General features: G+C 39.0%; 1 protein-coding gene across 1 annotated transcript in view; it reads left to right on the top strand.

The window, feature by feature from the left end:
- Window positions 1–12,476, top strand: part of LOC136856046 (kanadaptin) — a 70,389-nt gene that overhangs the window by 21,536 nt on the left and 36,377 nt on the right. Inside the window, exons 4-7 of the mRNA XM_067133609.1 lie at window positions 423–615; window positions 1,954–2,152; window positions 4,976–5,153; window positions 7,400–7,542. Of these exons, the coding sequence (XP_066989710.1) occupies window positions 423–615; window positions 1,954–2,152; window positions 4,976–5,153; window positions 7,400–7,542 (713 nt within the window). The remainder of the gene's footprint in view (window positions 1–422; window positions 616–1,953; window positions 2,153–4,975; window positions 5,154–7,399; window positions 7,543–12,476) is intronic.

Genomic DNA, 12,476 nt, shown 5'->3' on the forward strand with positions numbered 1-12,476 from the left:
CCCCGCAGTCACGCCCCCCTCCCCCTAAGCCATTAGACTACCAGTTCCATTGTCTTCAGCAGTTGAAAAATTCTAAGATAAAAACTTTAGAAAATTAATCCTCAGCATTTAGAAAATAATTGGATCATGCCAGTTTGGCTCCTGTGGGGACTAGAAAAGTTAGAAGACACTGACCTATTTTGGATGATAACTGCTAGAAAGAGGATTTGAGTGGAGACTTGTTTAAGAAAAAGTGCAAGAAAGGTATGAGTGGCAGAATTTCACAGGTTCTTTGTGCCACTCAGTATTGGAGTCATTGATGGTGATCCAAAAGAATTGTAAGTAATTATCAACTTTAGAAAAGTAAAAGCATGTAAGTAATTACAACATCTACTGTACAGGTTTTGAAAAGGGAAGAGGTGTCAATGTCTGTATTCCTTTAGGTTTCACTGTGTGATCCAGTACCGTGGAGAACCATCACCAGATGGAGATGAGGAAGGCTTTTATGCTTATGACTTGGGAAGCACCCACGGTTCTTTCCACAACAAGCACCAGATGAAGCCACACACGTACTACCGACTTCACGTTGGCCACATTGTCAAATTTGGGGGGAGTTCTCGCATGCTTATTTTACAGGTGAGTGAAGGGATATTTCGTTTTGGTGTGTTTTCCATATTTAATTAGTGTGAATAACAATTGGTTATTTGATTTGTTCTAACATAGGCTTTTGGAGGACAAAGTGGTTAATGTTTTAGCAAATAACTTGACTTCCCTTACTTATTTTTGTAAATAAGGAGCAAACTGGTGTTGCAAATTCTCTTCCATAACTCATATTTGTAAATAAGGAGCTGCAGAGTTTAACACCCTGTGAAAACAGGTGTTTCTAATTCTCTTTGGGTAGAAAACCATAGGGTCATATTCTGTCTGTGATGGGGAAGGTGTTTTACTATATAGAGTATCATTTCCAATATTTTTTTTCAATGTATTGTCTCCAGAGAGATTTTGAGCATTCATTTTTGTGGCCATAATGGAGCAGTCTTTTCCTTATACTTTTTTTTATCACATAGGCTTTGCCAATGTTGCGAAACAAAATATCATAAAACAAGAGAGTGAGTTATGGGCCTCATGGGATCTGCGTGTTGCATAGTAAAACAAAAATTTGATGGCATGAATTCACAGAGGAGTGACTGAAAATCAGCCTACGGTGTTAGGGTCAGTTACTGGGGATGTAATGTATGTAGATATAATAAAAATGTTTGGGCCTAGCATAGCGTGTATCAGGTCTTGCATTATTAAATTATTTGCAATTGGTTGGGAGGGGCTGTTAGTTACAGGTAGAAATAGACATGCATCAGTCAGATGTTCTTGGAGGGAAGGCAAAGAGATACATTCATGAGACTTGTAATTCTCTAAAAGTACTCATGCTTGTAGTTTTACAAGGTTTGTTGAAAAGCCAAGAAAGTACACAATCCACAGACACTGCCAAGAGCTAAATTTTTAGGGTGATCAAAAGGTTAAATTCAATTAGCTGCACCTTAAAAAGCTGGCTTTCCAAAATAACCGATAGATGATGAATGGTGAGGAAAAATTTTAAGTGAGTAAGCAATAAACAATGGTATCATGACCCTTTACAAAGCAGATACTTGGCAAACAGTGAGCAGAGCTGTTAACAGGACTGCAATTTCATGCAAATTGAGGTGAGTGATTGAGGCATGCCTAGTCTAGGTGTTGTACGCATGGAGAGACTGCTTTCTTCTGTCTGCCAGACAAGAGACTGGTGAACTTGGAAACATGAAAGTAACACAGTTGATACGCAATTGCTAGACCAGAGTAATTGACTTGTAGTCATTGAATATTGCCATTCAGTGTACAGATTCAATGTGAGTTTGTGCTCCTTAATTCTTCTACAGTATTGACATTTCAATGTCCCATATTGCATTGTTGTGTGTATGTACTCATAATTGTTTCCTCCAGGGGCCTGTTGAAGACCAGGAACCTGAATCTGAGAAGACGGTTACAGAATTGAAAGCGGAAGCAGCAGAACGTGCAAAGAAGCTGAATGCTTTAGAAACAGGAGAGATTGAGGAAGAAGACAGGGATCGAAGGCTTCAAGAGGGTGATGTCGATCAGCAAGATAGTAGTCTGTCAAGTGATGGCATTGATTGGGGAATGGGTAAGTTAAATGACAGTCTTGGTTCATTATAAGTTTAGTAATTGTATAATAAATGAAAGTGTCTGTAAAAAAACTTTTAACAGCTGTTTACATTGCAGTAAACCCCCCTGTATTTGCGGGGGATGTGCACCGCACCCTCCCCCCCCACCCGCCATTAGCTAAAATTAAGAATACTTAAAACTCTTCTAAAAACACTTGGAACTGCCTATTTTGATAGTTTAAACATAAGAAAAACCCTTTAAAAATGCTTATACCTGAGTATTTTAATAGTTTTATCACAAAAAGTGCATTTAGTCATGAAAATGATATGAAAATACAGTAATTAGTGAATATTTCTCAGTGAAAAAATACCGCGAATGGGTGAATTTTCCGCGAATAATGGGTACATACGTTCCACAGAGAAATCCGCAAATACGCGAGTCTGTGAATCGCGAGAATGCGAATGAGGGGTGTTTACTGTAGTCATTTTTTCTTCTTACTGAAAACTGGAATGGTCTGGTTAGTTCTGTTATGGAATTGAGTGCTCATGGGTTTAACATGAGTGTAATGAGACACTGAATGTATTGCAGTTTTTGTTTGGTATACATTTCATTGTTATGAGTCATTTTCTTCTCTTTATTTTCTCTTATTTTTATATACAGTATTGATCTTCTATTCTGCTGAACCTTGCTTTACACTTGATGGCCCTTTACAGAATATGTGTTCCATAGGAATATTTGCTAATTTTGAATAATAATAAGGATAAGAAAACACAAAAAATTACTCTAATTTATTTTTGTGTGTATAACAACACTAATCTTAGTAATGAACTCCACATTTAGATATGCCATCATCCAGCTCAGGGCCAGCCTCTCTCATTCACTGGCCTTTGTATAAAGTATGAAGAACAGAGTTTATCTTGGTCTGAGCTTCGATACAATATGTAACATTGCGGGTGGGGACTCTTTGCCTTTTACTTTTCATCTGTTCCTTGGGTCCTTTCCCTACTGAAGAGTTCAGCTTCTTCTTTAACTCTGCTTTGCTCAAATGTTCACCTCTCAGATACAAACAGTTCCTTTTGGGCAATTCTTATGAGAACCTAGAAGTGTGACTCATGGGTCGCATAAGCCCAGACTCAGATCAGAGGTGCCTCAGAGGAGATGCCTCGACAAACAAAAGAAAATAGATAAATCATATGAATATGTCAGATATTTTATCAAATTTATTCTTGACTGGCTGGTATTGGTACTAGTCACAACCTTAGCTGGTACAAAAATTAGCTTCCCCTAAATGTGAAGAAGTTCCCACAGTGGCTGGTAAGGAATCATTTCCATTCTGGTTCCATCCTTTGGATCATTTATGGGTACTACTAAAGGTAAATAGATCCTGGCAGAAGATATTCAGGAAAACAGAACAGCATTTCCTGTACCACGTCAGAGCCTTCTGTCTCATTCGAGTTTGATTTTTGTGATGTGCTCACTTGAATGTGAGAATTAGAGGAAGGCTCTCACAAACTTTAGATTACGTCCACCATCCACAGATCAGCCAGTGCTGCTAGGACTATAATGTTGATTAATGAAGAATGGTCAAGTCTTATTAGCATCTTCAGTTTTTCAAACAGGAAGTTTTACTGAACTTTCATCCCATGAAAATTGGTGGAAGACAAAAAATGGCAAATAGTGTCTGTGATTTCCTTTTCCAGTTTGTGAAAAGGAACATTATTTAAAGAGTAAATGAATGTGATTGGCAAATTTAAAAGGAAAGTAGTATGTAATATGCCACTGAAGGCAGTAAATACTAGTAAATGCAAGAAGTACGAAGCAAATACTAGTACGTAAACACAAAGTACAAAGTCAATACTAGTATGTAAACACAAAGTACAAAGTAAACACTAGTAAACACACAAAGTACAAAGTACAAAGTAAATACATACTAGCAAACTCACGAAGTATGAAGTAAATACTAGTAAACATATGAAGTATGAAGTAAATACTAGTAAACACAAGAAGTACGAAGCAAATACTAGAAAACACATGAATTATGAAGTAAATACTAGTAAACACACAAAGTATGAAGTAAATACAGTACAGTACTAGTAAATGCACGAAGTACAAATTAAATAGTAGTACGTAAACGCACGAAGTACAAATTAAATACTAGTAAACACACGAAGTACTAAGTAAATAAGCACACTAAGTATGAACTAAATACTAGTAAACACAAAGTATGAAGTAAATAGCCTACTAGTAAACACATGAAATATGAAGTAAATGTTAGGAAACACGAAGTATGAACTAAATACTAGTAAACACACGAAGTACAAAGTAAATACTAGTAAACACACGAAGTATGAACTAAATATTAGTAAATACACAAAGCATGAAGTAAATACTAGTAAACACATGAAATACGAAATAAAAGCTAGGAAAAGCATAAAGTATGAAGTAAATACTAGTAAACACATGAAATACGAAATAAAAACTAGGAAAAGCATGAAGTATGAAGTAAATACTGTACTAGTAAACACACCATCTGGCAGATATTTCAAAGTGAAAGGAATAAAGATGATGAGACTTGCAATTGGTGATTGTGGAAATACCAAGAAGGTCAAAGAATATGTGATATTTAGAATTTATCGGCAAAATAACTTACACATGCTGGAGGTCATACATTATTCACTGATAAATGTTTTCTAATTTTCCAAAGCCATTTGCCCAAATTCTGTAGAGGGTGGCTCTTGAGAGAAAAAACTTGCCACAGTTCTCCTAGAGCCATTGTATCAGGGGTATGTGTTATATAAAACTATATATGAGGTGTATGAGCCCCTTGCACATCCTTTTGCAGGAGAGGATGCAGAGGAAGAAGGCGAGAATGATGTTAATCCATTTGCAGCCCTGAATGAAGAGCTTTACCTAAATGACCCAAAGAAGACCCTCCGAGGATGGTTTGAGCGGGAGGGTTATGATCTTCCTGAATATGTTGCGGAAGATGTAAGCCCTGGGGTTTATAAGTGCAAAGTAGAGTGAGTATTGGTTTTATGGCTTTTTGCATTATTTATTAACCATGGAGTCGTGTGCAGTTAATCAGAAAAGAGAAAAAGTTTCTTCTACCATCACTCGCTAGAAATATCAGAGTCCCTTTGTTGCTGGGTTCGTAAGAAGCGAGCATAATTTTTGTTAGTGTAAAGCATTAGAAGCATATGCTACTGATTTATTCAAATTAGGTTGGCCTGTGTTGCTTACAACTAAAGGTGAAGATACAGCTTCTATTTTTAGTAAATTTCTCTGCAAGTGGAGATAAACTGTGTTCATGATGCATTTTAATGATTCTCAATATTTGTCAGCGTAAAGATGATAATGGTTACTTATTTCCTGTTTCTTAGATAATTTGAGAATGGTTTCAGTATTGAAAATTGGAATTCAGAGCACCAGAAGAGCTAGCTGGATTGAAGCTGCTACCAGTTGTTGGGTAGTTTTTGTTCTCAAGCAGAGTGATAGAGTGGAGAAAAGTCTTTATCTATAGAAATGTTTGAGTTGTTGACATATTCGTTATGAGAGAGAGAGAGTGAGTGAGTATATCTGGAAATGTTTGAGTTGTTGACATATTCATTATGAGAGAGAGAAAGAGAGGGAGAGAGAGGTGACTATACCTGTAGAAATATTTGAGTTTTAACATATTCATTGTGAGAGAGAGAGAGTTACAAGGATTTAACCCACAACATATCAAGTATTGGTAATAATTCTTTGAAAGAAATTTTGCCAGATCTTCAGAATTTTCAGTTCATCCAATAATGTCACCTCAGTGGTCTGGTGACACTCTTAGTTAAAAACAATTTTTTTTTTTTTGACAGACCAACTGCTCCCCTCCATTTTTTATTTCATCTCAAACCACTTCAGTCCTTAAGGTCTCTGACAACATGACATGTAATACTGCACAGTTGTCCCTACTCTTCAACCAGTATGGATGGTCTGATAGCTTTCTTTATAATGTATATTATACTTGAAATCTAAGTCAGCTTCACCCGTCCTGGCATGCAAGATAAATTCAAAGCTAAAACATGAACCAGACATTGGGAGTTGGATGTAAGAATAAATGGATTCCAGGAACAACAGATACTGTTACAGATAAAGACCTCTCTCTCGCTCTCTGTCATACTGATTATGTCAACAACTCAAACACTTTTACAGATAAAGATCTCTCTCTCTCTCATAATGATGGACTTTTGAGAAACATCTAATGAAAGTTTCCTTTACTTGAATACTGTTCTCTGGTGTGGATGTCTGCTTCTGCAAGAGATTTGTCTCTTTTAGATAGAGTGGTTCGTTGTGGTAGGTTTCTGATTCCTATTAGCAGCGGTTATGACTTTGACCATTGAAAATGGATTCTTGTTTGTCACTTTTTCATAAGTTGTATTTCAACAGGGTTCTTTCACATTCACATTGATCCGTGATCCCTTTATCTACCGAGAGCAACCAGATTTGCTGAACAGCAGAAGCACCAATATGCAGTAAATGTGCCTCGCTGTCAAACTTCTTAGTTCCAGAGGCCCTTTATTCCTCACACCTTTGGATGTCGTGTAATTGGAACTTCAGAAGTTCAAGCAAAGATGCAATGCATTACTACCCTAATTCTATTCTCCTTGCATTTTAATAAATTTTTATCTATTTATTAATTTATTGTTTCTTTTTTAATGAGTGGAATCTCTTTATGTATTTCCCTTTACCTCCTCTTACTTCTTCCTAATGAACACCACATTCTTTGGAAGCTTAAATTTCCAAGTCAGTGGCCCCTGTTGGCTTGTTCCATATGAATAGGTTTCATATGCACGCCATTAAGTTAACTAAATACATGAGAATATAGTATCACAAATTCAGAGTCACAATACTTGCAGTTTCTTAAGACTACATCTCTTAAGTGTAACTTATTTATTAGTTAGCTTTTGTTCAGTACCAGTCTCTTAGGAAATCAAAGACCCCACTCAAAATCTCCCAAATATTCATGTTAGCATCACACCAACAACAATCTTGAAGATAAGGCAAAGGCACTACCACAGCTGCCAACTTTGCTTTGATGAGTAAAGTTCTCAGGATTTGACTCGGTATTCATTCATGAGTCTGGAGGAAAAAGACAAAATTAGTAGCAAACAATAAAGAGAGGCAAAACATACCAAATAAAAATAAAAGGATTATATCTTGGAAGTATATTCCATTTTATTTTGTCCGTGTATGTATGTATGTATATTTTTCATAATTCTTAGTTTTCTTTCAGACTTCCTATACCTGGTCCTGGAGGTGGCCCTTTAGTAGCTATCGTTGAACACAGAGGGAAGAAAAAAGCTGCAGTTGTTCAGTGTGCCTTGGAAGCCTGCAGATTGCTCGACAAACATGGTGTTCTTCGCCAAGCAAAACACGGTAAGATTTGAGTTTCTTTCATCTAGGTTGTGGTTTGGCACTGACGTGTCTTTTGTTCACTTACTAACTGCTTTTTAATTAATTAAGATTAAAAAAAATGTGATTACAGTAGAAACAGAAAGCGCAGCTGAAATCAGCCATTTTCCCAAAAATATACAACTGTTTACCTGTTTGTCAGAAAATTCTGTACTGTCATAGACGTTTTTCAACTGTGGTCTATGCAGTAATTTTAAGCTCCTAAAGACAATCCTCTTTTAATCAGTTATGGCTTATATAGTGGTTTGATTTCTCAATGACAAAAAGAATTTGCTCTCTAATTAATAGTTATAACTTCCACTGGTATGCATATAGAAGGAAAATTTGTTCTTCAAATTGGACCATCAATGGTTGAAATGATCTCATGCTAAGTGGAACATGTCTTACCTTGGTTTTCAAAGAAAACATGTGATATAATATTTTTATATGAAAGATTCATTTGTTAGACATTCCATAACTTATTCATTTTGCTTTGGTTAAAAATTCGTGACAAATGTAGAACAAAATACAAAAAGTAATTAATTTCTTATGTCTTTATGCCCAAACCTTCCTGAAAATTGGGCCATTTGAATAACTGTAATTGATTTTTCACCTTTGTAACTTTGTAAAGACAATCTAGAGTAGGCAGTCCTCGCTTATCAGCGGCGTTGGTTAACGGTGTTCTGGTTTTACGACACTTGGCTAACAACACCGTTAACCAGATTGCCAGTGACGGTAAGTGATTTTTGGCGTCGGTAAGCAGTTTATCAGCATCAGTAAGTGGTTTATCGACACTGACAAGCGGTTAATGGGGCTGATAAGCGGTTTATTGGTGCTTACGACGTCATAAACGCCATTTACCATAATTATCGGCGATTGTTGGTTGTCTGCGATTTTTAGTCAGCGGCGATTGACCGGGAATGGAACCCCTGCCGTTAGCTGGGGACTACCTTACAAGTCACTTTGCAGCTTGCAATATCCTTTTGTCTGGGATGAAGGCAGACAGACGCAGTATTCTTTTCCTGAGACTGATCCCTGGTTGAGGGTTTGAATTGATAACATGGTCCATTTTTACATAAAGCTCTGTAATATTGGTTCTGATCAAGGCCAGCCCTGCAAGACTTGAGAATATTGATGTTGGTGTGTTATTAAATGAATAAATTAAAATAATGATATTCAGGCTGGTTGGAGGCAATAATATGAAACTTCCATTTGGAACAAGCTAAGTCTTTTTGATAGTGTAGTTGCTTGTTTCGTCCTCAAGGAGTTACCTTCCATGGTCTACCAGAGTTCCATGGTGACCAAACTAATATCAAAGAATTCTCTTCTAGTTGGTCTGTTTGGCCAGGTACTGCATTGTAATGATTAACATTATAACATGTGATGAGTATATAATGGACTCAAAGATAGGAGGGCACTTTCTTTTATCTTCAGCGAAGCTGAACCCAGTTTTTCCAATGTCAAAAGAACCTGCAAGAAAGAGAAGTGATTGTTGCGCATGCACATCCGCCCTCTTGTTTACAACCAGGCCGTTAAAGACCAAGGAGCCGTTAACTCTCTTTAGTGCAGCAGATTGCTGTAAAAATCGTTCAGATAGTGAAACAAGCATGAAATTTGGCACAAACATTCCTAAGACTACGCTCTCTTAGAAAAGGGCTGGCCACCTGAAAAATCCAAGATGGCGGCTATTTTTCAAAATGGCCGCCATCTATGTTGAGATTCACTGGTTTGGGAGCATCTATTGGATGGAATATGCCAGTTTTTTTTTTAAAACTCGACTTTTAGGTTATAAAAATGTTCCATACCACACATTTTATTGAAAACCCTTACTAAATGAATTGTAACCAAGATGGCGTACAAAATGGTTGCCATAAATAAAAGTTTTTTTTATCCACAGCGCTAGCAGACATAGAGACCAACTGTTTTTATTTAATGGTATATTCATGTGATCAGACAGTTTAACTAATATGCTATTTTCAACTGAAATAGTAATGGTATGGTCACATACAACATTGTGTCTAAGACTGTAACCATAAAAAGAAAAGAAGAGAAATACGGACTAAACGCAACCAATCTATGTATAGGTCTCTCAACCTACACCTTTGAAAAATTCGAGGATAAGAAGGTAGGCATAGCATGACACGTTGGATGCTCAAGCTGATTATCTACTGAAGAGAGGGCAATATTTATCTAGACTTCACATTTGCAAGTGCACAGAGCTGTGCAGGGAAGACCCAGCTTGTAGCACTTGCACCTTTCCTGACAGCCTGCTTTGCATCCACATTTGGTAAGCTGTTGGCAACTCTTACTAAGGGCGAGTTGGTTGTCCAGAGGACTTGCCATGCTTCACCAGACTTTTGCCATCCCCACTCAGCAGGGTTCTCTGGCTGTGGCTGACACTGGGTGGCCTGCCCCACACACAACCAGCCTGGCACGCAGCACGCTTGGTGTGTTGGAGGAGAGCTCCTGGTTGGTGGAATGGCCTCATATGCCCTTTGTTTTCTGGCAAACATATCAAGTCTAGCCTCATCCACAGTGCCAGCAGTGCTGGATCTTTCATACATAAGTATGACAAACCTCTCCAGGACCTTCAGGTCACTCTTTCCACTCTGAGAGGGTAGTGACTCAGTTTGGAGAACACAGTGGAGGCCTCTGGAAAGATGTTCCATGTCTGCCAGGCGGTCTTCTTGCCCTTGCTCGGAAGGCTGACACTGTATCACAGCCTGTGAACGCATGGAAGAAGAGCATGCCATTCACCTTCTCCTGGCCCAGAGAGTTGCACAGGTCATGCACAGCAATCCAGCGCAGGCTCTGGCCTTGGCCAAATGCCACCCATAGCTTCTCTAGCCCTAGATTGTGGAGAGTGGAGAAAGCACTGACTGCAACGACAAGAACATCTGTGTCATTTGCTTTAACCGTGATGGTGGCACAGGGTTCTTTGTTTGAAAGGAAGCTGGTGAGATGTTTGTGAATGTGTCCGGCAATTCAGGCACCGACCTCACTTTCTCAGGTGCAAACTTTAGTTGCTGTCTTTCCTGTCCAGTGTTCTCCTTGGTGGGGTGCTGAAATATGGAGATGCTAGTTCCATGGAAGGAGGTAGTGGCAGTAGTTGCAGATGGGTTGTGGTCGATGTTGTCCATCACTGCAGTGGTGAACAACCCTTTTCGCAGTACTGGGGACAGACCACACCCTCCTCCACATATTTGCTAACTGTGGCATCTCCTAACTGTGCAGAGACCTCCAGTACTCTGTCATAAGAGATACTGAGGCCATACTGATGTAGCATTTCAACCAGGTTTCTCTTACTGGTTTTGGCATAGACTGAGAGTCCCATGTAGACTGGGAATGGTGTTTCTCTGTCTTTGGAGTGTCTATGAGTTGTTGCTCCCTCTTTGTATCGGGAGTAGCAGTTGAACTGCATGAGCTGTGCAATGGCCTGGTCTGACTTTGATGCTCCAAATCGTAACTGTGACTTGATGTCAGCCCCATGCTCAACCATCCCTACAAACTGGAGCAGGAGAGGAGGCACAGAATTTCTTACACAAAGCCTCAGAAAATGTGCCATCAAACCGTGACTGATGATCAAGTATAGACTTTCTGAGAATATTTGCTGCTTTAGCAATGATAACTGCCTCTGAAAGATCAGATGATTGAGCAAGTGCTTTTCCCACATCCTTTTTGAAATGCAAGTAATACATCTCTGCCAGATTTATGAGCCTCAAGTTCTGGAATTTCTGCCAGAAGTTTGTCTTTGAGTCTCGTGGAATTTACACTTGGTGACTCTACACCTAATTGTTCCAGACGTTGTTGGTAGAGGTGGCAAATATCTGCCAGCCGAAATGTGACTGGATCATCTGAACAAAGGTTGTTTTCAACAATGTATGTCATCAGTTCTGACAGAACTAGTGGATACACATCTGATTCTGACTCAGTGCTACCTTGGTCTTTCTCAAGGCTCCTCAGGTAGGACCTTTTTCTGTTGTAGAGGGCACAAAGACAGGCATGGTGATACTTAAACTCCTGTGCAATGACATCCCCACCAGTCAACTTAGCAAGGAGCTTGCCATCACTAAGTATCTCTGCACATTCACGCAATTTCAAGTCAAGGCCCTTAGTACTAGCCTGTCTGAGATCAGATGCAGGTGCCACTTTCTCACAGAAAATGCAAACTTCATTGTCATGACTGGTTCGGCGCAGTTTTGCACGACTAGTCTCAGTGTTGCTGGTCTGGTCATTGGATTGTCGCTTTCTTGCACGGTCCAGTTTAGTGTTGTTAAACAACAAGCGACAGTTCACATGGTATTTTGCTGCATTTTTCTGAGAGTGGCCTCTATGCCATCACCTTCATCCAGCCTTGCTGGATCCATTATTAGTGGCATTTCATTAATTTCACTGAACATGGGAATGTTCCTTGCCAGCATTGTGTACCCATCATGGTCTAGAACATGATGACTTGGAGGTGATGTCAAGTGCTCACCTCTTTTGTCCTTCTGACAAAGACAACACCAACTCCAGTTTGTTTTTCTACTGCTCAATATTGGATTGGCATCACATTCTGCCATGATTTCACTTTTGATTAAGGCTGAGGGGTTATCCTTTTTACCACCTTAAACAAAGCACACATTCCTGTATGGGATTCAACTAGGTTCGGTCTCCTACACCTGGCCCGATCATTCATCCAGTGCCATTTAAGTCCCGTGTGATCTGTACACCATCCGGGTAAGTACATGAACCATCATGTACAGCCCCCATACCCTCTTGGCTCGGCTCTCCCGCTGGCACATCCTGTCTATTCAGGTGCGGCTATCTAACTATAGCTGGTCTGGGGCTGTTAGAAAGCATTTGGGACACTAAACTAAACTATACTACAACTACTAGTCTAAGACTACAGGATTAGTAAAGCTGGATTAGCTGGCACT

The sequence above is a fragment of the Macrobrachium rosenbergii genome, chromosome 34, assembly GCF_040412425.1.
Source record: "Macrobrachium rosenbergii isolate ZJJX-2024 chromosome 34, ASM4041242v1, whole genome shotgun sequence".
Lineage (NCBI taxonomy): Eukaryota > Metazoa > Arthropoda > Malacostraca > Decapoda > Palaemonidae > Macrobrachium > Macrobrachium rosenbergii.